At 44.0% G+C, this 24,620-nt stretch overlaps 3 protein-coding genes across 3 annotated transcripts; 1 reads left to right on the top strand and 2 right to left on the bottom strand.

The window, feature by feature from the left end:
- The first annotated feature begins 906 nt into the window (after positions 1–906).
- Positions 907–1,857, top strand: LOC130490611 (olfactory receptor 14A16-like). Its single transcript, XM_056864428.1, has one exon. It carries the CDS (start codon positions 907–909, stop codon positions 1,855–1,857), a length of 951 nt encoding a protein of 316 aa, XP_056720406.1.
- A 7,897-nt stretch (positions 1,858–9,754) lies between these two features.
- Positions 9,755–10,705, bottom strand: LOC130489480 (olfactory receptor 14A16-like). The gene has a single exon (XM_056863210.1). It carries the CDS (start codon positions 10,691–10,693, stop codon positions 9,755–9,757), a length of 939 nt encoding a protein of 312 aa, XP_056719188.1. The 5' UTR covers positions 10,694–10,705.
- Positions 10,706–23,405: 12,700 nt separating this feature from the next.
- Positions 23,406–24,374, bottom strand: LOC130490610 (olfactory receptor 14A16-like). Its single transcript, XM_056864427.1, has one exon. It carries the CDS (start codon positions 24,339–24,341, stop codon positions 23,406–23,408), a length of 936 nt encoding a protein of 311 aa, XP_056720405.1. The 5' UTR covers positions 24,342–24,374.
- Between the last annotated feature and the right edge of the window lie 246 nt (positions 24,375–24,620).

The raw sequence follows: 24,620 nt of genomic DNA, 5'->3' as shown, positions 1-24,620 counted from the left end.
GCCTCTTGTCTCTTCCCCCTTCTGTCCTGAACTCTTGTCTGTGTCTCATTTTTTGGAGGTTTCCAATCTACTTGGGTCAATGAAATGTGATAACTGGATGTTATCTGAGCAGCTTTTCTGCTGATGAAAAAGTAATGAGGGGGGCCCTTGGAGTACCAAGAAGTCTGAGTCTAAGGACCATGGGAAGTGCATGGGCCAAAAGGCAAATGGGGTGGAAGGGTAGAGTAATTGGGAATTGAGTGAGAGTGAGTAAAAAAGGCAGCTGGATTCTACCGCCTGTAAAATTCCAGATGTGTTTGTATAATGCTTTCAGCATAGTGATGAAGTGCCACCTTCCTGTTTTTCTCTGCCTGCTGCAGTGCTATCAGAGACCTAAAAGGCTTGTTTCACTGACCTAAAAGGCTTCTTACAATTTAATATTGTACAAGTGGACAGATGTCCAAGGATAGAAATTCAGGCCTCCTCCCACCCCTGAAATTGCCTGACTAATGTCAAGAGCTGAGCCTGTCATAATGGACTGCATGTGAGGAACAAAACTGTGGATTGAGAATTAGAAACATGTCCTCAGACCCTTCTCCATCTTCCATACATGGATCATTTCTGTATGTGTAATGTGTATGCATGCAGTAGGTGTTAAGCAGGTGCCTCAATGGCATATGGTATAATGCAGACCAAGTATACATACCCTGTGTTCATGGGACCTGTCCATGCTGATGTACAATATGTAGTGATGGAGCTAATCTTGGCCCTCTGTTTATTTTACTACAATTTAGAATGACTGAATAGTGCTAATGGTTGATCATTGTATCTTCACATCTTATCTGGGGTGCTGGGAGGGTCAAGCAAAGGATTTAAAAGTCTTCTCTATTTCATTCTGCAGGTAGTTCCCATGATATTGAGGCTAAAATGGCCAATCTTACATCTCCATCTGACTTTCTGCTCTTGGAATTCTCAAAGGTTCAAGAACTACAGATTTTACACTTCTTTGTGTTCCTGGCAGTATACTTGACTGCAATGACCGGCAACCTGATCATCATCTTTTCAGTTGCCATTGATCACCATCTGCACACTCCTATGTACTTTTTCCTAATGAACTTGGCCATTCTGGACATTGGAACAATTTCGGTTACGATACCCAAATCTATGGCCAACTCCCTCTTGAACAGCAGGTCGATTTCTTACTCTGGATGTGTAGCTCAGGTTTTCCTTTTCTTCTTCTTTGCAGGTTCCGACCTTGCCATCCTAATGGCAATGTCATATGATCGCTATGTTGCCATCTGCAAACCACTACTATATGAAACAATTATGCACAGAAGATGTTGCTTTCAGATGGCAGGAAGTGCATGGGTTACCGGTATACTTTATGCCGTACTACACACGGCTGGCACTTTTGCCATCACTTTTTGCTCCAATATGGTCAATCAGTTCTTCTGTGAGGTCCCACAGTTACTAAAGCTCTCTTGCTCTGATCTATACTTAGTTGAAATTGGCCTGCTTATTTGTAGCTTTATCATATTTCTGGGATGCTTTATCTTCATTGTTTTGACGTACATGGAGATTATTGCATCAGTGCTCAGAATCCCATCAGTGAAGGGTCAGAAAAAAGCTCTCTCCACTTGCCTTCCCCACCTCACCGTTGTTTCTCTGCTTGTTTTCACTGGGTTGTTTGCTTACATAAGGCCTGCTGCTGGCATATCATCCAATCTTGATCTCGTTTTTACAGTAATCTACGCTATACTCCCTCCATTGCTCAATCCATTCATCTACAGCATGAGAAACAAAGACATCAAGACTGCTTTGCTAAAGCTGTTCAGTTCTGGGCATTCTTCTGCAATGACTAGCAGAGGTATTCCATGAGAATGGCAGAGTAGACTGTTCACCATCGTTTTTGAATATTTTAAACTTTGGCTTATAAACATTGCAGTATATCAAAAACATTAATTGTATCTGCCACAGAGAACACTCAACTTGTGTGTGCGTGTGTTAAGTGCCGTTAAGTCATTTCCAACTCATGGCGACCCTATGAATCAATGTCCTCCAAAGTGTCCTATCCTTAACAGCCTTGGTCAGATCTTGCAAATTGAGGGCCATGGCTTCCTTTATAGAGTCAATCCATCTCTTGTTGAGTCTTCCTCTTTTCCTGCTGCCTTCAACTTTTCCTAGCATGATTGTCTTTTCCAATGACCCTTGTCTTCTCATAATATATCCAAAGTACAACAGCTTCAGTTTAGTCATTTTATCTTCTAGGGTCAGTTCAGGCTTGATTTGTTCTAAAACCCACTGATTTTTTTTTTTTAATTTGGCAGTCCAGGGTATTCGTAACACTCTTCTCCAACACCACATTTCAAAGGAATCTACTTTCTTCCTATCAGCTTAATAACACATTATCGGTATCTTCCATTTTTGTTATTCTAGATTTCACTATGTAACAGTCCTGCAGATCAGTTCCACTATGTAAAATTAATTGGGGGGGGGGGGGAGATGTTCATACAAAATTAGTTACTGAATAATATTTTTTAAATGGGAAAGCATATTGGGGAAAGAGATCTTTAATGATGAATGGTGTTGGGTTTTTAGATTGTATTTCTGTAGGTACTAAACAATGTCTGTAGATTGTAAAAAAAAAAATCCCAAAAAACATTGTTTGGCTGATACTTTGTTGATGGTAATCTGCTGATGCAGTTTTATTTCATATTTTCAGGATTGTGTCAAGATTCAGAAGTTCTGGGGTTCAATATTCAGTTTGGTTTATGATATCTCTGTATGTACTAGCCTTTGAAATCTGTAAGTGGTTTTACTTAAAAATATGGTCCATGATGTTGATTTAGAAATGATTTTGAATCTCATAATTTCTGCTCGAACATGTATAGCATCTTACTAGAATGTATAAATACAGCAACAATATCTGAATGGTTGTATAAAATTTGGAATATTGTTCAAAATTACGTATTATAAATACTCTCTTTTCTGTTGTAGAAATTTACAATGTACATTAGATTCACCAAAAAATCATGCATTGCTTCTACTTTATAGTCTGTTTGACTCACTGATCCATGGTGAGGTACTTTCTATTTGTACACTTGAGTCACTAATTTTTGAGGTACTTGTTATTTATAATTTGCTTGACTCACTTATTATGGAGATGTAATCATTTATTAATAATCTGTTTCTTGGTGTAGTGCTTGTTACCTAAAAGCTCCTATTTTTGTTCAACTAATGTATAATTATCTATGTAATTTATTTATTTTATTTTTGCTCTTATATCCTGCCCTCCCCAGAAAAGCTGGGCTCAGGGTGGCTCACAACATCATAAATTCAACAAAATACAACAAATAGCAATAAAATGACATCAAAATTATTCCAAGCAGTTAAAAACAGGTCCCATAAATCAATCATAATACATAATTAAAAATTCAGATGGCTCCAACTGCAGAAATTTGCATTCCAGCAGGACCTGTGAGCAGTCAGAACCCCCATACCATTATTGGAGGTAAGGGAAGTGGGTGGGAGGGGAGGCATTGATAGTAAACCATAGCATTGATGGTAAACCATAGCTGCCTGGTGGAATAGCTCTGTCTTGCAGGTTCTGCAGAACTTCTTAAGGTCCACCTGAGGAATTCCTTAAGGTCCACCAGACAGGGGGCAGGGCAGAAAAAGCCCTGGCTCTGGTTAAGGACAGCTGGACACTCCTTGGATAATTATATTGACAATTAGTTTTAGAAGTTATGAAAAAGAATGATAAAGTGTTTTTTATACTATGTAAGCTGATCAAATCACGGCTATCAATCCTCCATGGCTATCTTGTAAACGGGTATGAATCTGCAATACAATGCAATGGTGGTTTACTTTTCTATGTGAATGAAGACTTAGCGGAGTGCGTGGTACCATGGTACATAGGGACATCTCAGTGTCTCATCCCAATTAGAGAAACCACTATATCCATCAATCTGGTCAACAGTGTAAATTGGGCACTCTGTGTCCTCTCCTCCTCCAGTTATAGTTGGATCACATATAACATAGAGATGGGACTGAATTTCTCAAATTTACTCATGCTTTGGGATAGATCTCTCTTTTTTTTGCTCAATTTCACCCAATTCTCAATCACCCCCACCCCACACAAGATTTTGTCCATGGAAGTTCCATCATTCCCAGAAAAGCTTTTTGGGGTGCTGAAAGGAGATACCCCTCCTCCTGTTTTCACCAGCAGAAATGCTTCTTGGATCAGAGCAATTAAGAATATCTCCATTTCTTGAGGGGGGGGGTAGACTCTCCAAAAAGGAGGAAAACAAAAACCTGAACACATAGTCCAATATAAGAAATTCACCTGCTATTTAAGAATGGGTTAGCCATAGACTATCAAAATGGGACATTCAAAGAGAACAAATAGGGAAGCACAATGTAATTTGAGACCAGTAGATCAAAGCATTGTAAATGTCATCATTCCCAATGGAAAGAAATTATATATTTATTGTTTGTGGGGGTTTTAATCTTTTTTAATATATAGGCATATATTAATGACATCAGGAAAAATAACAGAAAATGTACAACTAAGTCTCAAGACAAAGTATTACACTTGTGTACATTGAAACTTAAATTCAACTTTTCATTTTTGAAATCAATGCATCTTAACTCTCTATGGTCTAGAGGAATGCAAAACACAGGGAAATAGGAACAAAAAATTTTGAATGGTGGGATAGTTATCTCTGACACAGACAGAACTATTCGCTGGGATCTCAGATGCAAGATGCCTTCCATTGCGGCTAGAAGACATCATGCTTCATAGCTGGGGGGTGATTTCGATGTCTTCCTCCACCTATCTGTTTCAAATAGTGTTTGTTCCAAGTTGGAACCCTATGGTGTATATACCCAAGGTACAAAACCAATAAAGAACATCATCTACTGAAGACTGTTCAATCCAATTGTACTAGAAGATTTTGCGGGAGCTAGTTTTGGGGAAATGTCCAAAATCAATGAGCTTCGACAGTGAAATCTCGATTTCTTTGTTTCTCATGCTATAGATGAATGCATCAGTTTTTCTAAACAATCATTCCATGGTTCAAGTCCTGTGGGTGTTGTCTGGGCTTTTTAAAAAAAGGGTCAGGATCTGGATTCAGCAGTGGAAGCAGTATAGTATAAATCACCGCAAAAACGATATTGAGATCAGATAATGTGTAAACAACAGGCTTTGTATAATCAAGCATTCCAGAGAAAACAAGCAGAGACACCACAGTGAGATGGAGAAGGCTCTAGACAGGTCCTGGAGTTTCACACCATCCTGCTGGCTGGCACTGCCTGGCTGTCTAGATACAGCCTGCGCCTCCTGAGCCAGGGTCTTCCTTAGGTTTGCCAACCTCCTGCTATTACAACTGATCTCCAGGTGACAGAGGTCAGTTCCCCTGGATATGACTGCTTTGCCAATTGGACTCTATGGTATTGAAGCCCCTGCCTTCTCCAAATCCTGCTGTTCCCAGGCTTCACCCCCCCCCGCCCCAAATTGCCAGGTATTTCCCAACCTGGATCTGGCAACACTAGCCTTTCTCCTGCCAGATGACAGGTATTGTCCAAGATCTTCTGACCTACCCCATTCCTCCTCATGGCGTAGGATGAGGAAGACTCAGCCTGGGGGCTAACTGTCCTCTTGGGTGGCATGCTGGCACTGAATGCCTATTGCCTACCAGCCCAGTGGTTCACAGTTCCCCCTTCAACATTTTCTTTCTTTCTTTCTTTCTTTCTTTCTTTCTTTCTTTCTTTCTTTCTTTCTTTCTTTCTTTCTTTCTTTCTTTCTTCTTCTTCTTCTTCTTCTTCTTCTTCTTCTTCTTCTTCTTTTTGAAGAAGCAAAATATGAGTTGACTAACCGCCACTAGAAATAGGGTTGCCAACTCCATATTGGGAAACACTTGGATATTTTGTGGGAAGGGCTTGGAGAAGGGGGGGACTTAAATGCCATAGACACCAATTGCCAAAGCTGCCATTGTAATAGCAGTACCTGGAGGTTGGCAACCCTAACTAGAAATGGGAGAGGATGTGTCCAATCCATACCCTGTGAAACTCCATTCCTCAGTGATTTCAGCACCCCTTGGTGTCTCAAGGGTTCAAAATCCCACCAGAAAGAGAGGGGGGATGCCCAACACATGGTGCAGTGAGTGCTGCTCCCCTGGTGGTTGCAGCTTGATTTGGGAAGGGGGCTAGCTGACCATTTCCTTGAATCACTGAACCACTGAGAGCATGAGGTGTCCTGAACAAGAATGGAGGCTGGTGCCTCTAGCATTCCCTCCTTTTCACAGTTAACTATTTTGGATGGATACAGTTCCATTTGAAAGCCCCAACACTCAGCATCTCATTTTGAACCCTCACAGTTGAATGCTGGTGAGAAGGAGAAACCAAAACTTTCTACATCTAACTGCACTTTCTGAAGTGCTTCGTGCACTTTCACAAGTGCTCTCTTGTGTACTGTTTGCGGCCCCAGCCTTATGGGGGGGAATGGAACGGGGGGGAATGAAAGCAGGGGGGGCATGGCCACCCCGGGGGCCACCCCCCCCTGGAGGCGGGAAGGCATGTTCTTACCAAAAAAGACTAGTACTCAGCGGCTGGGGTAAACAGGCCACAACTTTTTATTGATTACAGCGTTAGGCATTGGCAAGCATGGAGGGCGGGATCCAGGGATCAGCTGACCTGTCTGCCAGCTGATCACACCCTGCGCCCAACCCGCCTGCTGGGCGCAGCCTAAGATGGCAGTATGCTGGGACCCACGTGGTGGCAGCCAGCCGTGGTCCGCTGCCACTTGGGAGGAGGCCCCACCGCAGCCCCCGAGACAGGCTTAACCATTCCTGGCCTCCCCCCAAAACCCCTTATTAGGGTCCCCAGAATGGGAAGCAGGCCACGCAGGCCATCTTTCCCCGAAACTGGATCCGGCCCCATGCCCAAACCGCCAACCATCAGTTGTGACATATAACCCAGCAGAAACCCCTGATGCACAGCACTTAAATGTGGCTTGGTGGATAATAAAATCATGGGGTAAAACATTTCACAGGTTGTTCTTTTACCTCCTTTTTATTAAGAGAAAGTAAATTGTAATTTATGTGGCTATACTGGATATTGTTTCCTACTGTACAGGTGACATTATCTGAAGGTGAAAAGTTTCTAGAGACATTTATGTTTGCATTGTGCCAAACAAGTACAACTGAGGTAGCAAACCACCTTAAAAAAACATGTTACATATTGCATGGTGTTCATTTGTATGTGTATATGTACAGTGCCTTCAAGTCGCAGCTGACATGGCGACCTCAGCAAGGGGCTTTCAAGGCAAGTAAGAAGCAGAAGTGTTTCATCATTGCCTACTTCTGCACAGGCTTCCTTCATGGTGTCCATTCCAAATACTCACCTGGCTTAGCTTCCGAGATCTAACAAGATGCAGATATACCATGCCACCTTCCCTTCTGTGTATATTTGTACCCCAAACCAAATTCCCCATATATCTAGTGGTGAAAACTGTCCCACCATTTTTGTTGGTTTGTTGTGTGAGAGGTCATGGTGCTTCACAATACTAAGACACCCAGAGTTTGAAAAGACACTTTGCCATAAGGCAGAATGTTTCTTTTGTCCAGATTTATCTCTTGCTTTTTCCATATGGGATAACTTACACCAGTATGACTCCTTTACAAATAAGGTTGCCAGGTCCCTCTTCACCACTGGCAGGAGGTTTTTGGGTCAGAGCCTGAGGAGGATGGGGTTTGGGGAGGGGAGGGACTTCAATGGCTTAGAGTCCAATTGCCAAAGCGGTGATTTTCTCCAGGTGAACTGGTTTCTATCAGATGGAGATCAGTTGATAAGTACCAGGAGGTTGGCAACCCTATTTACAAAGCTATATATTTTTGTTTATTTTGAAACAACATCAATGGCTTTCCATCTAAGATATTGGACAAATGGTGTAAACTTTCATGATTTTTAACACAGGATGACCAGTTTAAACTCAACACTAGTTCTAACCATGAAGCTCCAAAGTAGCTGTGAGAGAGAACATGGAGCTAATGCTCCAAATGGTGGTATGCTCTGTCACTTCATCCTGTAAATTCCTATGATTTCTCTTCTTGGGGTTTTACATAGGACTGTGCGTGTATATTTAAGTTAGAGGTATTTATTGAGAAAATCTTTATTTTACTACCAATAGTAACGCATTTTTCATTTGTATTACATTGTTTCGTACATTTCTATCCTGCCTTTGGTCCAGGAAGCTCAGGCTATGTACATTGCTTTTTCCCCTTCTCCACTTTATCCTCTCAATAATCCTGTGACATAGGTTAAGCTGAGAAAGAGTGACTGGCCTAAGGTCAACCAGTGTGGTTGATGGGAGTACAGATTTGAACCTGGGCCTCCCAGATCCTCATCTGAAATCCTAGCCATTACATGACAATGGAAAATAAAAAAAAAATAGATTACATATCATAGCTGATTGAAATATATCCCTTCATGAACACAAGGTAGTATTTGATCAGTGTGAAGTACAATTGGACCAGAGCAATGCATTTTAACTTCCTGTTGTAATTTTCCCATAAAATTGCACATGGTTTTGTGATTTTTCACAATACATGTATTGTGTTTCGTTTAGTTCTGTCTTGGAGGACTACAAAATAGCAAACCAAAGGGACATTTGGAACAACAATTTTGAACATGTTCGCAGGGTGAGATAACAATCTGTGTCGTAAATGGAATTATTAGGTAAGACTTATTACTTCTTTTTGCCAGGACAAGAAGTCCTCCAAGAGAGGCAGAAGCCCCAATGTCACCATAGGTAGGATGGGTGTTTCTGAAGTCTATCTCCTCCACACTGCAATTACCTGTTCCAAATGGATTCTATTTCAATATTTTACCACTAATAGTAAATCTTTATTGATTAGTATTGCATTGTATTGTACATACAATGCAATACTTTGGTCCAGGAAGCTTAGGTTTTGTACATTGCTTTTCCTTTCTCCATTTTATCCTCTCAACAATCCTGTGAGGAAGGTTAAGCTGAGAAAGAGTGACTGGCCATAGGCCCTCTAGTGTATTTGATGGAAGAGTAAGGATTTGAACCTGGGCCTCCCAGATCCTCGTCTGAAATCCTAGCCATTACATGACAAAGGAAAATTGTAAACAGATTACATATCATATCTGATTGAAACACATCTCTTCATGAATACAGGGTAGGATTTGATCAACATATAATAGATAAATGCATTTTAAGTTCCTATTTTAATTTCCTATTAAATTGGACATGGATATGTGATTTCTCCTAATACATGTACTGGGTTTTGATTAGTGCTGTCTTGGGGGACTGCAAAATAGCAAACCAAGGGATATATGGAATAACAATTTTGAACGTGCTAGAAGGGTAAGATAACTATCTGTGTCATAAGTGGAATTATTCGGTTCAATTTATTACTTATTTTGCCAGCACAAGAAGTCTTCCAAGAGAGGCAGAAGCCCCAATGGCACCATAGGTAGGAGGGGTGTTTCTGAAGTCCACCTCCTTCTCATTGCAGTTACCTGTTTGGGATGGATCCCACTCATCGTGAAAGCTCCAGCACTCAACATCACATTTTCAACCCTCAAAAGTGCATGCTAGGGAGAAGGGGGAAACCAAAAACCTCTGGCAGTACCTTCTGAAGTGCTCCACATAAATTGACCTAATCTTCCTTGTGTACTGTATCTGAAGCACAAAAAAAGAAAGAAATTCCCTGCAAAAGGTTATTCAATCCCATTTTTGTATAAAAGCTTAGCTTGCAATTAATTTAGAGATATGCTTCAAATCAGAGAGTTTCAACAATGCAGTCTTGATTTCTTTGTTTCTCATGCTATAGATGAATGGATTGAGCATGGGAGGGACTATAGAGTACATTATTGCAAAAAGAACATTCAGTTCAGAAGAAGAGTAACTGCGAGGCCTCACATAGGTAATGATACCAGTAAATATAAGCAAAGACACCACAATGAGGTGGGGAAGGCAAGTGGAGAGGGCCTTTTTCTGACCATGCACAGAAGGGATTCTGAGCACTGCTCTAAAAATCTGCACATAGCTGACAATGATGAAGATGAAACCTCCTATTGCAAGTGAAGAGGAAAGCATGATCATACCAACTTCTAGATACATGTCAGAACAGGCGAGTTTTAGAATCTGTGGTATTTCACAGAAGAACTGATCAATCATGTTGGAGCAGAATGTGATGGCAAATGTTCCTCCAGCATGCAACATACCATTGAGTATACCAGCAATCCATGCTCCTGCTGCCATCTGAATGCAGGCTCCTCTGTGCATAATTGCCTCATATTGCAATGGATTGCAGATAGCCACATATCGATCATGCGCCATTACAGTTAGGATGGAAAAATTTGCCCCTGTTGATAGGAGGAGGCAGAAAACCTGAGCTACACATCCGGCATAAGAAATTGACCTGCTGTTCAGGAGGGAATTGGCCATGGCTTTGGGTAACATGACAGAAACTGAGCCAAGGTCCAGAATGGCCAGGTTCATGAGAAAGAAGTACATGGGGGTGTGCAGATGATGTTCCAGGGCTACAGCAAGGATGATAAGAAGATTGCCAGTCACTGCAATCAAGTATATTGTGAAGAACACAAAAAAGTGTAAGATCCGTAGTTCTCTGATGTCAGAGAATTCCAAGAGCAGGAAGTCAGATGTGGAGGTAATATTGGGCATTATGCCATCAATATTCAGCTTCAGTCTCCCTGTAGGATATATTACCGTACATAAATCATTTTATTCTAGTAATGTCAATTAACAATTCATCTGGCTTCCTTGTTTTACCATCTCAGTCTGCAAAGCGGCCCTGTATTGAACTGAATGTGGAGAAAATCAGACATTCTTCACCAGTAACAAAATGGAGAGGGAACTAGGTCTCTCACCCTCTGTCCTCAAACACAACCCCCTTATATCAAATAGCACTGACCTAAGCTTGTACAGATTCCATGCTTATTGATTCTGGCTACTTGATCAGAAACTATATCTAACCTCACAAAATGACTTGACATGTCTGCAGCTGATTAATGCTTGACATTGTGCATACGGAATGATCTATACATGGAAAATGAGACGCTGGATAGTTTCCTGAGCACCGATCTATGCTCTTATTCTATACTTAAACGTTCTGCTGTAACTTTGGATTTGAGCTCAAAGAAACAATTTCAAATGGTAAAGTAAAAGGTTAAAGTTGATAGGAAGGAGTAACTTTAACATTGTCGAAGGCTTTCATGGTCAGAGTTCATTGGTTCTTGTAGGTTATCCAGGCTGTGTAACCGTGGTCTTGGTATTTTCTTTCCTGACGTTTTGCCCGCAGCTGTGGCAAGCATCTTCAGAGGAGTAACACTGAAGGACATTTTTCTATAGGTGAGATTATCAATCTTGTCCCAATTGTGGCTTCTCATTTTGTGGCTAGTGTTGAGAAGCCACAATTGGGACAAGATTGATAATCTCACCTACAGAAAAATGGAACAGGGGTTAACCAGCCATACTTCCAGACAGAAGCAGAAGTTTAACAAATTACAAGAAAGAAGACAGACCAGTCCAAAACTTGACAACAAATGGATTATCTTCAATCTGACAGACCTACAACTCTCATCTGAAGAAACTTCCATCCTAGCCAAGGGAGGAAACTTTGCAGTCACTCCCACCCAAATTCCAGTGGAAGACATCATTGCAAATGTAGAAACTGCCATTCATAATCTACCTGAAGAAGATGCTGAGGAAATAAGAGGAGAGACAGCAAGAATTCTACGAAAAGCAAAGCCCCCTGCTAGCAATATAACACGCAAGGAGAGAAACACCATCAAGACCCTCAATGCAGATCCAGAAATCATTATTCTACCAGCTGACAAAGGCAATGTCACGGTGATCATGAAAATAGAAGAATACAAAAAGAAGATTGAGGAACATCTGGACCCTGCCACATACAAAAAACTAAAACGGGATCCAACCTGCAAAATTACCAGGAAAACTAGCATACTGATCAAGAATTCCACTCTTTATTCAGACACACACAGAAAACTATGCAAGACAGAAGCACAACCACCACAATTATATGGACTACCTAAAATTCATAAGGATTCAGTCCTACTCCGACCCATCATGAGCGCCATTGGTTCCCCAACATATGAATTAGCTAGATATTTGAACACCCTCCTACAGGACCACATCAGAAAAACCACTTATTACATCAAAGATTCAACTCATTTCATCAACAACATCAGTCCATTGAGACTCAATCCACAGGATATATTAGTCAGTTTTGATGTTGTATCCCTCTTTACCAAGGTTCCAGTAAAAGACACAATCTCATTGATTAACCAGATTTTTCCGGAAGATATAACAGCCTTATTATACCATTGTTTGACAGCAAGTTATTTTCTATGGGATAAAGAATTTTATGAACAGATTGATGGAGTAGCTATGGGAAGTCCTCTCAGTCCAGTAATAGCAAACTTTTACATGGAATATTTTGAAAAGACAGCATTAGAATCGGCACCTTACAAACCTACAGTCTGGTTCAGGTTCGTGGATGATACATTTACTATTTGGAGCCATGGTGAAGAAAAAATAATGGACTTTCTAAACCATCTCAGTAATATCCATCCGAACATTCAGTTTACCATGGAAAAAGAAATTGAGGGTAAACTCCCATTTCTTGATACTCTTGTCATCCATAAAACAAACTTTCAGTTAGGTCACAAGGTCTACTGGAAACCAACTCACACAGATCACTACTTACACAAAAACTCCAACCACCACCCCGACAGAAAAGAGGAATAATCAAAACATTAATGAACCGTGCAAGACGGATCTGTGAACCACAGTTTCTCAAGGAAGAAATTAATCATCTAAATCACGCACTGCTAGCAAACGGCTATTTCAGAAATTAAATCAGAAGGGCCATTAAACCAAACAAAAATTAGAAAACTCAGGAAAAACAGTCTCCCATAGGAAAGGTATTCTTGTCATTTATTAAAGGAGTCACTGATAGGATGGAGAAACTTTTGAAAAAACATAACCTACAAACAGTGTTTAAACCCACCAAGAAAATACAACAGATGCTACGATCAGCAAAAGACAAAAGAGATCCTTTCACCTCTGCAGGAATATATCGTATACCTTGCAGTTGTGGACAAGTTTATATCGGGACCACACAATGCAGCATACAAACAAGGATTAAAGAACATGAAAGATATTGCAGACTTGGCCAACCTGAGAAATCAGCAGTGGCTGAACATGGACTGACCCAAACAGGACACAGGGTCTTATTCCAAGACACTGAAAGACTGGACAATTCTACCAACTATTTTGTCAGATTGCACAGAGAAGCCATTGAAATTCATAAACATCAGCACAACTTTAACAAAAAAGAAGAGAGTTTAAGGATGTATAAAGCTTGGCTTCCTGTCCTGAAAACCTCCAGACTAACAAAGACTACAGTCCACAATAGCCATGCGGATTAGCCTTGGATTCCACATGTTAACAGATCACTTCAGGATACAATGGTTCCACATTAACATACCACACCCTCATTAGCACATTATCTTGATACTTACAGGACAATGATTTGCACATTACCTTTAATACTTTGCAGGACAATGACTCAGCTCAAACCCAACCCCCTTCTGACTATATATTACTGTTCCTACACACTTGACACTGAGAGACACTGTCCTTCAGTGTTACTCCTCTGAAGATGCCTGCCACAGATGCGGGCGAAACGTTAGGAAAGAAAATACCAAGACCACTGTTACATAGCCCGGATAACCTACAAGAACCAACTTTAACATTGTTCTGCAATAATTCTATACACACAAACACTCATACTTACTGATTGTCTATTCCAAGTAGTTCTTTTTCTTTGTTTCATCTTGGGATCTCCCGAGACATATGGTCAGATTGATGAGCAGCAAGACTTATAAACACAACATTCAGGATAGAAGAGAGTTTGGGAAACTGTGATAATGAAGCAAAAGATACCAGCACTACAAACACATGATACAATACAATGTATTTTTATACTGATAATGTTTTTACAGTGATAATATCAGATTCAATTTCTTCTCCAGCTGCTTAGATACATACGTCCTTTCACTCATGTCATTCCTTAGATCTTGTTGTGGGACTTGCTACCATCTGCGTTCCTAATTTCTGTCTAACCAATACCAAAATGGCTGTGTAAATGAGAAAGAGATCCATTTATATTCTGTGCTTGGCAACTTGTTCCCAAGAGCTCAGCTCATTTAACTATAATCTGAGGCTGAAACCCTTTTCCCTCTGCTATATCGTTTTTTTTCCCTATTTTTGTAACAAGCCTAACTTGATAAATAATACAGCATGTCTGTGTCTCAAACCTATTAATACATCAGATTTCTTCCATTATGACTAAATCCAGCTGCTAAATGACATAGGATCAATATGCTTGGATGTGCAAACAAGTTGTGTATGAGGTCAGGAAAGAAACTTGAAGGAATGATATGAGTAACCCATGAACAGAAGAAACATTCTTTGGTCTCTCTAGTTTGGTGAGGTAAAAGTTCAAAACAACAGATTTTATCCATAACAGAATGTAGGATGAGGATTTAAGCAGGAAAACTTGGGTTCAGAATGGTAATAGGTTGGTCATAAACCAATAAAGAGAAGGCACTTCACACTTAAATATATGTACAAGGCCATTTATGCATGGTCAGTTCTGATGTTTGCTCAAAGCTCTTTTTAAAATGTGACTTTGAAAATTCACGGTCCGACACAAAAGGAGAAATTTCCCCACCCCCCACTCGCCTGCTCCTTCGTTCCTGTTTGCATAGTCATTAGCATATGCATAGCTAATGCACTGCTGTTAATTTGCATGGTTCCTTGAGGGGATATTTCGCGGCGGGGCGGAGGAAACACCAAAGGTTGCATTAAAAGGGCTTTTAAGTAATGCAAAGCGGATATGCGCCAGCTTCGCAGTCACTTCCGGAATGAAGGTTCAGAGTGAACCTCATCCTCAGTACAGCCCCCTCAGTACACCATGGGTATTAGTCCATTGTGGGTGGCTCATCAATCAGAAAGGGACAGTTGGTGAGAAGAATATGACAAAGAAGTCCCTCTGCCAGCATCTTCTGCTGGCCAACATCTGGATCCAGTTTATTACACAGAGTTACTGGTGGCTAAAAAAAATATTCAGTGTGTATAATTGTAATGTAATAATTTATGGTGAGGAAACAGCAAATGTGACAAAACAAAATAATCATTTTTCAGTTTGCAAACTGGAAAAATGCTACTGAAAGCAAAGTTAAAGGATAACATCTAACAATAATAGCATCCATGTTGGTACCGTATTTCTCTACGTCACATATTACTGTGGTGAGGCAAATATTCCCCAGGTTGTCAAGAAGGGCTGTATTTCAACACAGCACTTAAAAGTGGTTCACTGGATAATAAATTCATGGGGTAAAAACACTATGCAGATATACAATTCCTGGGTTGTTTTTTACTTCCTTTTTAAAAATTAAAATACAGTAAATTGTAATTTATGTGGCTGTACTGAAGGGACATTGTTAACTACTGTACAGGTGACAATATCTGAAGATGAAAAGGTTCTAGAGACATTTATGTTTGCATTGTGCCAAACAAATACAACTGAGGTAGTAACTACCACCTAACAGTGTTTTTGGCTTTTAACTCTCAAGTCACCTTAAAAACACACCATATTGCATAGGGTTCATTTGTATGTGTGTGTGTGTGTACAGTGTCTTCAAGTCACAGCTGACTTATGGTGAACCCAGCGAGTGAGAAGCAGAGGTGGTTTGCCATTGCCTTCCTCTGCACAGCCTTCCTTGATGGTCTTCCTTCCAAGTACTCACCTGGCTTAGCTTCCGAGATCTGACAAGTTGGGCTATACTATGCCACCGTTCCTCCCATGTGTGAGAGATCCCCTCTCTCTGAGTTTACTTCTCAAAATCAAATGTTCAGACGTTGATAAAGAAACAAAGGATTTATTGAAGACATCAGGAGCTGAGACAGGCACAGATAGCAAGTTGCAAGTGAGGGGCTAATCGGGTTTACAGAATATATTGACTCCAGGGCACTGGGGCACTGGGGTTCACACTTATTGTTATGGGAAGTTACAAGCTTGGCATAATACAAAACATCAGACAAATCCCAGGAAGTCTGGTGAAGCTATCACACTTCCAAGGCCGCATCGGCCTGAGGGAGTACTGACAGGAAGAACAGCGGGGGGGAAGATACATGGGGCAATCAGGCCTGGCGCCTGAGACCAGAAGGTGTGAACTGCTTTTACGAGTTCACTGATAGCAGGTGATGGGAAGCAGAGACACATACACAGAGACCCTCACATTCTGCCCCCCTTAAGGCCCCCCTCCGGGGTCCTCGAGAGGGCGAGGCTTATCGGGATAAGCGAGGTGGAATTCTCGGACCAAGCGAGGGGCCGCCATGTGGGGTGCGGCCACCCACTCGTCGTGAGCGGACCCAAGGTTTTTCCAACGAACAAAGTAAAACAGTTTCCCCTTCTTCCATTTGGAATCTAAGACCTTGGATATTTCCAGATGGGTATCCCCTCCTACCACAGTAGGAATCTCACGGTCGGGAGGGGGGTGGAACTGGGGGGCCGCCACATACGGTTTGAGAAGACTAATATGAAAAACCGGATGGACTCCCTTGAGAGTCTTTGGGAGCTTCAGTTCCACGGTAACCTCATTGATCACTCTGGTAATGGGGAAAGGTCCCACATAACGGTCGCTCAGTTTTTTGCAGGGCCGCAGGGAGCGGAGGTTTTTGGTGGACAGATACACTTGCTCCCCCACCTTTAGCTCCCATCCCGGAGACCGGTGTTTGTCTGCTTGTTCCTTGTACTTGCTTTTTGCCTTCTCAAGATTTTTGAGCAGCCACGGCCAGGTAGATTTAACTGCCTGGATCCACTCCTGAAGATCAGGGGTGGTTTGGAGCTCTGGCGTGACGGGGGCGGAACCGAAAGGACCGAATTCCGTCCCGTATATTACTTGGAAGGGACTAAAGCCGGTAGAGGAATGAGGCGCATTGTTGTACGCATATTCGGCGAATGGCAGCAGGTCGACCCAGTCATCCTGGTGGAAATTGACATAGCAACGCAAATAACATTCTACCACCGCGTTTACTCGTTCCGTTTGACCATCCGTTTGGGGGTGATAGGCGGAAGACAAACCCTGTTCCTCCACCCCCATGAGCTTTAAAAATGCTCGCCAGAATTTGGCAACAAACTGGACCCCCCGGTCGGAGAGGACCTTCCTCGGTACCGAGTGTAGCCTGAGGACATGTGTAACAAATAGTTTAGCCAAACCCTGGGCTGAAGGAAGACCTGCACATGGAACAAAATGGACCTGTTTGGAAAAAAGGTCCGTGATTACCCAGAGAACCGTTTTTCCCCGACTAGGAGGTAGGTCGGTGATAAAATCCATGGCTATGACTTCCCATGGGCGGGAGGGGTTCTCCAGCGGTTTGAGAAGCCCGGGGGGTTTTCCCATCCGTTTCTTAGCTGTGGCGCAAGTGGGGCAGCTGCGCACATACAGCTCCACATCGGCTCTCATACCGGGCCACCAGAACTGCCTCCGTACCAGGTGAAGTGTTTTAATGAAGCCAAAATGACCCGCCAATCTGGCACCATGTACAAGTCCCAATACCTCCTTGCGAAGGGAGGACGGGACATACAGTTTCCCCCCCTGCATCCACCAAGTGTTGGTTCGTTCCAGGCCAGTAGGGAGGAGATGGTGCTCCTCCTCCTGTAAGGAAGCGTCCCGGAGCCGCTGTTGGAAGGCTTCCGGGATACCCTTGAGCGTAGGGGGGGTCTCTGGGCGATGGGCTTGGGAGCGGGTGGTGACGGCTAAGCTGGGGACCTCCCCACGCTGCTCGGGCGTGAACAGGGAGTCGACAGGGCGATCGAAATCGTTGCGATACTGGGGGAGTCGAGACAGAGCGTCGGCCAGGGCATTGTCCTTCCCCGGGACATGTTTGAGAGTGAACCGGAATTTGGCGAAGAATTGGGCCCACCAAATTTGTTTGGCGTTGAGCTTTCTAGCTCCCTTGAGAGCCTCGAGATTCTTGTGGTCGGTACACACTTCAAACGGCAGTTCGGCACCTTCTAAAAAGTGCCTCCATATGGTGAGGGCATGTTTGACCGCCGCCGCCTCCTTCTCCCAAATATCCCAGTTAATTTCGGACTGGGAAAACTTTTTGGAGAAGTAGGCGCATGGTCTCAACCGCCCCCCTTCATCCCTCTGCAATAGGGCCCCACCCATGGCCACATCCGAAGCATCCACCTGCACCACGAAAGGCTTGGTGCAATCTGGGTGAGCCAAAACGGGTTCGGATGAAAAGAGTAGTTTTAAACACTCAAAAGCCTGCTGGCACTGGGGGGACCATTGCAAACGGGCTGAGGGAAGCGCGGCACTAGCCCCCTTGTCTTTGGTACGCAACAGATTGGTGAGAGGAAGCGCAACTTGGGCAAAGTTGGGAATGAAGTTTCGGTAAAAGTTAGCGAATCCCAAAAATTGCTGAAGCTGGCGGCGGGTAGTGGGGGGTTCCCAATCTCGCACCGCCTGGACCTTGGCGGGGTCCATTTCTAAACCTTGGTGGGAAATCACGTACCCAAGAAATGTAATGGAAGGTTGGTGGAACTCACATTTGGATACCTTAGCATACAGTTTGTGCTCCCGCAGCCGCTGGAGCACTTCTCGCACTAGGCGCACATGTTCTTCCATGGTTTCAGAGTAAATAAGTATGTCATCGAGAAATACCACCACCCCCCGAAACAGCAAATCATGTAAAACCTCATTAATCAATTGCATAAACACACTGGGGGCCCCCGAAAGTCCGAACGGCATGACTAGGTATTCAAACATTCCAAAACAGCTGGAAAAGGCCGTTTTGGGTTCGTCTCCTTCTTTAATGCGGATGCGGTGGTATGCTTCCACTAAGTCCAGTTTGGTGAAGATTCGGCCCTCCTTTAATTGTGCTAAAAGGTCGGGAATAAGAGGGAGAGGGTAAGCGTTAGACTGGGTGACCGCGTTTAGCCTACGAAAGTCAATACACAGTCTTAGATCTCCCGTCTTTTTCTTCACAAAGAAGGCCGGGGCCGAATAAGGAGCTTTGGAAGGGCGTATGAAACCCCTCGCCAAGTTAGCGTCCAAATAGTCCCGCAACACCGCCTTCTCACTAGGGCTCATGGGGTAGACCTTCCCTTTAGACAGTTTGCCTTCCCCCACGATTTCAATGGCACAGTCCGTCTCTCTGTGGGGAGGTAGTTCGTCACATTCTTTAACATCAAAGACATCCGCAAACTGCGAGTATTCTGTGGGAAGTTGAGGAGGGATGGAGATCGGGTTGGGGGACCCTACCAATGCGGCGGCCGGAGTCCTGAGTACCCGTTCCTTGTCATGCAACCCACAGGGGCTGTCGGGAAACGAGAGCACCCGTTTAACCCAGTCGATGGAGGGGTTATGTCCCCGTAGCCAGTTCATCCCTAACACCACTGGGGTTACAATAGGGGCGATGGTAAAGTACAAGCGTTCCCAATGTTCTCCCACCGACATAATCACGGCAGCAGTTCGGTGGGTCACTGGGCCCCGTTTAAAATCGCTCCCGTCCATTTGGGAAAAGCGGAGGGGTCCCGGAAGCCGCTTGCGCCGGACTCCCAGTTTCTTGGCGGCTTCCTCACTAATCATAGTGCGGGCACACCCCGAGTCAACCAAAGCGGGGAATTCTAAACTGGGACCCCCTTTGGGTAGGGACAGGTGAACACGTACATACACATTGTCCTCTTGGGCGCTTACCATCGGTGGAGCTCCTTGCACAACGACAGGGGCGGTCTGCTGCGGAGCCCCCTCTACAGCAGACCGACGGCGTTTTTTGCCGGCTGTTCCCACTCTTCCTCCTCGCTGGAAGAGGGGGATGGAGTGGTGGCATTCGGGGATCCGTCCGAATCAAAAGTAGTATTTGTAATCCGGGACCCCGTTGGGCCTGTAGAGGTGGAGATCACATCCTGGGGGCGCGCATGGAGAGCGGAGGGTGCGCCGGAACGCCGGCCCGGTGGCCCGCTCCTGCGGCGGGGCTGGTCCTCAGCGGCCGCCTTCTGCGGTTCGGTCGGGGCTTGGCGAGGGGGGTTTGGACGACCCGCACGAGAGGGGCATTGCGACGCAAAGTGCCCCTTTCCTCCACAGGTCAGGCAGACTCCGGTCTCAAAACGTTTACGGCGTTCAGTGGCCGAGGGACCCCCGCTCCCTCCCGGTCGGAAGTCTCGGCCCCGGTCACTCCGGGGTCTCGGGTCTCGTCCAACGCGTTGTTTGGACAAGGTCAGGAGTTGTTTGCGATTCTCGATGTCGGCAGCGTGGCGAACCCAACCTTCCACATCCGGGGGGTTCCCTTGCATAAAAGCCCAATGCTGGAGGTCCGGGTTGAGGCCCTCCCTGAAGCACTGTACCAAAGTGGCCTCACTCCAGTCCAGGATTCGGCTGGCCAGTGATTGAAACTCACTTGCATACTGCGCCACCGACTTAGTCCCTTGGCGCAGTTGCATCAGGGAGGCTTTAGCCCGCTCACCCAGAGTCGGGTCCTCGAAGCGGTTTCGGAGTGCTACCATAAACTCATCCAGGGTTCGTAGCACCGGCGAGCGGAGTTCATACTGCAACACCATCCAGGCGGCCGCCTCCCCTTGCAGCAGGGAAGCCACGTACTGCACCCGGGACTCCTCGGAAGTGAAGGTTCGGCCTTGTTCTCGCATAAAAATGTCCACTTGGACCATGAAAAAGGTCAACTGGTCTCCTGAACCGTCATATGTGACTTTCAGGTCCCGACGGGACGGGAGGCTAGGAGGCGCGGGGGGGGCTGCCGGTGTTCCGTCCGGGGGGTCGCCGGCAGGCGGTTGCACTTTCAAGGCGTCCAGGGCCGCGGCCATCTCACCCATCACCCGCCGCATGGACTCCATCTGTTCCTGCATGGCTTGGCGATCCTCCAGCCACTGCCTGCGTTCCTCTTCCATCAGGGCCTCCTTGCGCGCCGGGTCCCCTTCAAGTCCCGTGCTGGGGAAGGCCAAACGGCGATCCTTCGCCGCGGTTCGGGAGAGCGACCAACCCTTGGGGGAGTCCAGCCAATTGTTAAAAAGTCCTCGGCCTTGGTCGGGGATGGGACCCCTAGGCTTCTTTGGCTTGGCACCCTCCTCCTTGGGATCCGGCTTCTCCGGTACCACCGGTCCGTCCGGTGCGTCAGGGGTAGTAGGGGTGTTTTCCTCATCGCCTGACATTCTGTCCCAAAAGGTACAGCAGCAGTTCGAGAGGCAATGACTTGCAACTTAATGTGAGAGATCCCCTCTCTCTGAGTTTACTTCTCAAAATCAAATGTTCAGACGTTGATAAAGAAACAAAGGATTTATTGAAGACATCAGGAGCTGAGACAGGCACAGATAGCAAGTTGCAAGTGAGGGGCTAATCGGGTTTACAGAATATATTGACTCCAGGGCACTGGGGCACTGGGGTTCACACTTATTGTTATGGGAAGTTACAAGCTTGGCATAATACAAAACATCAGACAAATCCCAGGAAGTCTGGTGAAGCTATCACACTTCCAAGGCCGCATCGGCCTGAGGGAGTACTGACAGGAAGAACAGCGGGGGGGAAGATACATGGGGCAATCAGGCCTGGCGCCTGAGACCAGAAGGTGTGAACTGCTTTTACGAGTTCACTGATAGCAGGTGATGGGAAGCAGAGACACATACACAGAGACCCTCACACCATGTATATTTGTACTCCACACCAAATTCCCCATATATCTAGTGGTAAACATGTCAAGAGCCCCATGGCACAGAGTGGTAAGCTGCAGTACTGCAGTCAAAAGCTCTTCTCACGACCTGAGTTCGATCCCGATGGAAGTCGGTTTCAGGTAGCAGGCTCAAGGTTGACTCAGCTTTCCATCCTTCCAAGCTCGGTAAAATGAGTATCCAGCTTGCTGGGGGTAAAGGGAAGATGACTGGGGAAGGCACTGGCAAACCACCCCGCAAACAAAGTCTGCCTAGAAAACATTGGGATAGGTTAGGAATGACCTGGAGCTTGCACAGGGGACCTTTAACTTTACCTTTTTAAACATGTCTCACCATTTTTGTTGGTTTGTTATGTAAGAGGTCATTTTGCTTCACAATACTAAGACTCCCACACTTTGCCATGAGACAGAATGTTTCTTTTGTCCTGATTCCCCTCTCCCTTTTTGCATATGATTTTGTATGGTTCCTTTACAAAGCTATATATTTTTCTTTAATTTGAAACAATAACAATGGTTTTCCACCTAAGATTTTGGACAAATGATGTAAACTTTCATGACTTTTAGCGTAGAATAGAAAGGATGACCAATTTGAACTCAACACAGGTTTTAACCATGAAGCTCAGAAGAAACTGTGATAGAGAACATGGAGATGACAATCCATGTTGGCATAGCCCGTCACTTCAACCCGCAAATTCCTGTGGTTTCTCCTTTTTTGGTTTGACACAGGACTGTGCATGTGTGTGTGTGTGTGTGTGTGTATTGAAGTTGGGGATATTTATTGAGAAAAATCTTTATTTTACCACCAATCGTAAAGCTTTATTGATTTGTATTACATTGTTCAGTACATTTCTATCCTGCCTATCCAGGAAGCTCAAGCTGTGAACATTGTTTTTTTCCCTTTTTTACTTTATCCTCTCAACAACCCTGTGAGGTAGGTTGAGAAAGAGTGACTGGCCCAAGGCCATCCAGTGTGCTTGATGGCAGAGTAGAGATTAGAACCTAGGCCTTCCAGATCTTAATCTGAAATCCTAGCCATTACATGAAAATGTATAATGGAAAATAGATAACATGGCATACCTGATTGAAATATATCCCTTCATGAATATAAGGTAGGATTTTATCAGCATGAAATACAATAGGTCCAGATCAATGCATTTTAACTTCCAATTTCAATTTCCCATGTAATTGTGCATGAATCTGTGATTTTCCAATTCATGTACTGAGTTTTGTTTAGTACTAACTTGGAGAACTGTAAAATAGCGAACCAAAGGATATCGGAATAACAATTCTAAATGTGTTTGAAGGGTGAGATAACTGTCTGTGTCATAAATGGAATTATTAGCTTTGACTTATTACTTCTTCTTGCCAGCACAAGAAGTCTTCCAAGAGAGGCAGAAGCCCCAATGTCACCCTAAGTAGAATGGGTGTTTCTGACGTCTTCCTGCTTCTCACTGCAGTTACATGTTCCAGATGGACCCCATTTGAAGTGAAAACCCCAATTCTTAGCATCACATTTTAACACTCAAAAGTGCAAGCTACAGAGAAGGGGTAACCAAAAACATCAACCTCTGAAAGCACCTTCTGAAGTGCTTCAAATAATTCAACCTGATCTTCCCGATCTTCTGAAATCTGAGAGCTTCCACAATGCAATTTTGATTTCTTTGTTTCTCATGCTATAGATGAATGGATTAAGCACGGGAGGAACTATAACATAAATTATTGCAAAAAGAACATTCAGGCCAGAGGAAGAGTAACTGTGAGGCTTCACATAGGCAAAAATGCAACTAAATACAAGCAATGACACCACAGTGAGGTGGAGAAGGCAAGTGGAAATGGCCTTTTTCTGACCGTGCACTGAAGGGATTCTGAGCACTGCTCTAAAAATCTGCACATAGCTGACAATAATGAAGATGAAACATACTATTCCAAGGAAAAAGGTAAATATAATCACACCAACTTCAACTAGATACATGTCAGAACAGGAGATTTTTAGAATCTGTGGTACTTCACAGAAGAACTGATCAATCGTGTTGGAGCAGAAAGTGATGGCAAAGGTTCCTCCAGTGTGTAACATACCATTGAGTATACCAGCCAACCATGCTCCAACTGCCATCAGAAAGCAGGCTCTACTGTGCATAATTGTCTCATATTGCAATGGATTGCAGATAGCCACATACCGATCATGTGCCATTATTGTTAAGATGGCAAAATCTGATCCTCCAAGGAAGAAGAGGAAGAAAACTTGAGCTACACATCCTGCATAAGAAATTGACCTGCTGTTCAGGAGGGAATTGGCCATGGCTTTGGGTACCATGACAGAAACTGTGCCAAGGTCCAGAATGGCCAAGTTCATGAGAAAGAAGTACATGGGAGTGTGCAGATGATAATCCAGGGATACAGTGAGGATGATAAGAAGATTGCCAGTCACTGCAGTCAAGTATACTGTGAGGAACATAAAGAAGTGTAAGATCTGTAGTTCTCGGATGTCTGAGAATTCCAAGAGCAGGAAATCAGATGTTGAGGTAATATTGGGCATTGTGCCCTCAATATCCAGCTGCAGTCTGCCTGTAGGACATATTATAGAAGCCATTTTATTTTAGTAATGTCAATTAACAATTCGTCTGGCTTCCTTGTTTTACCAGCTCATTCTACAAGGCAGCCCTGTATTCAACTGAATGTGGAGAAAATTAGATATTCTTCATCGTGGACAAAACAGAGAGGTAACAGGGTCTCTTACCTGCTGTCCTCAAACACAACCTCCTCATATTTAATAGAACTGACATTAGCTTGTACAAATTCTATGCTTATCGATTCT

Source organism: Euleptes europaea, chromosome 18 (genome assembly GCF_029931775.1).
Source record: "Euleptes europaea isolate rEulEur1 chromosome 18, rEulEur1.hap1, whole genome shotgun sequence".
Lineage (NCBI taxonomy): Eukaryota > Metazoa > Chordata > Lepidosauria > Squamata > Sphaerodactylidae > Euleptes > Euleptes europaea.
Note: the sequence above shows the minus strand (reverse complement) of the source record. Positions and strands in the feature narration are given on the sequence as shown.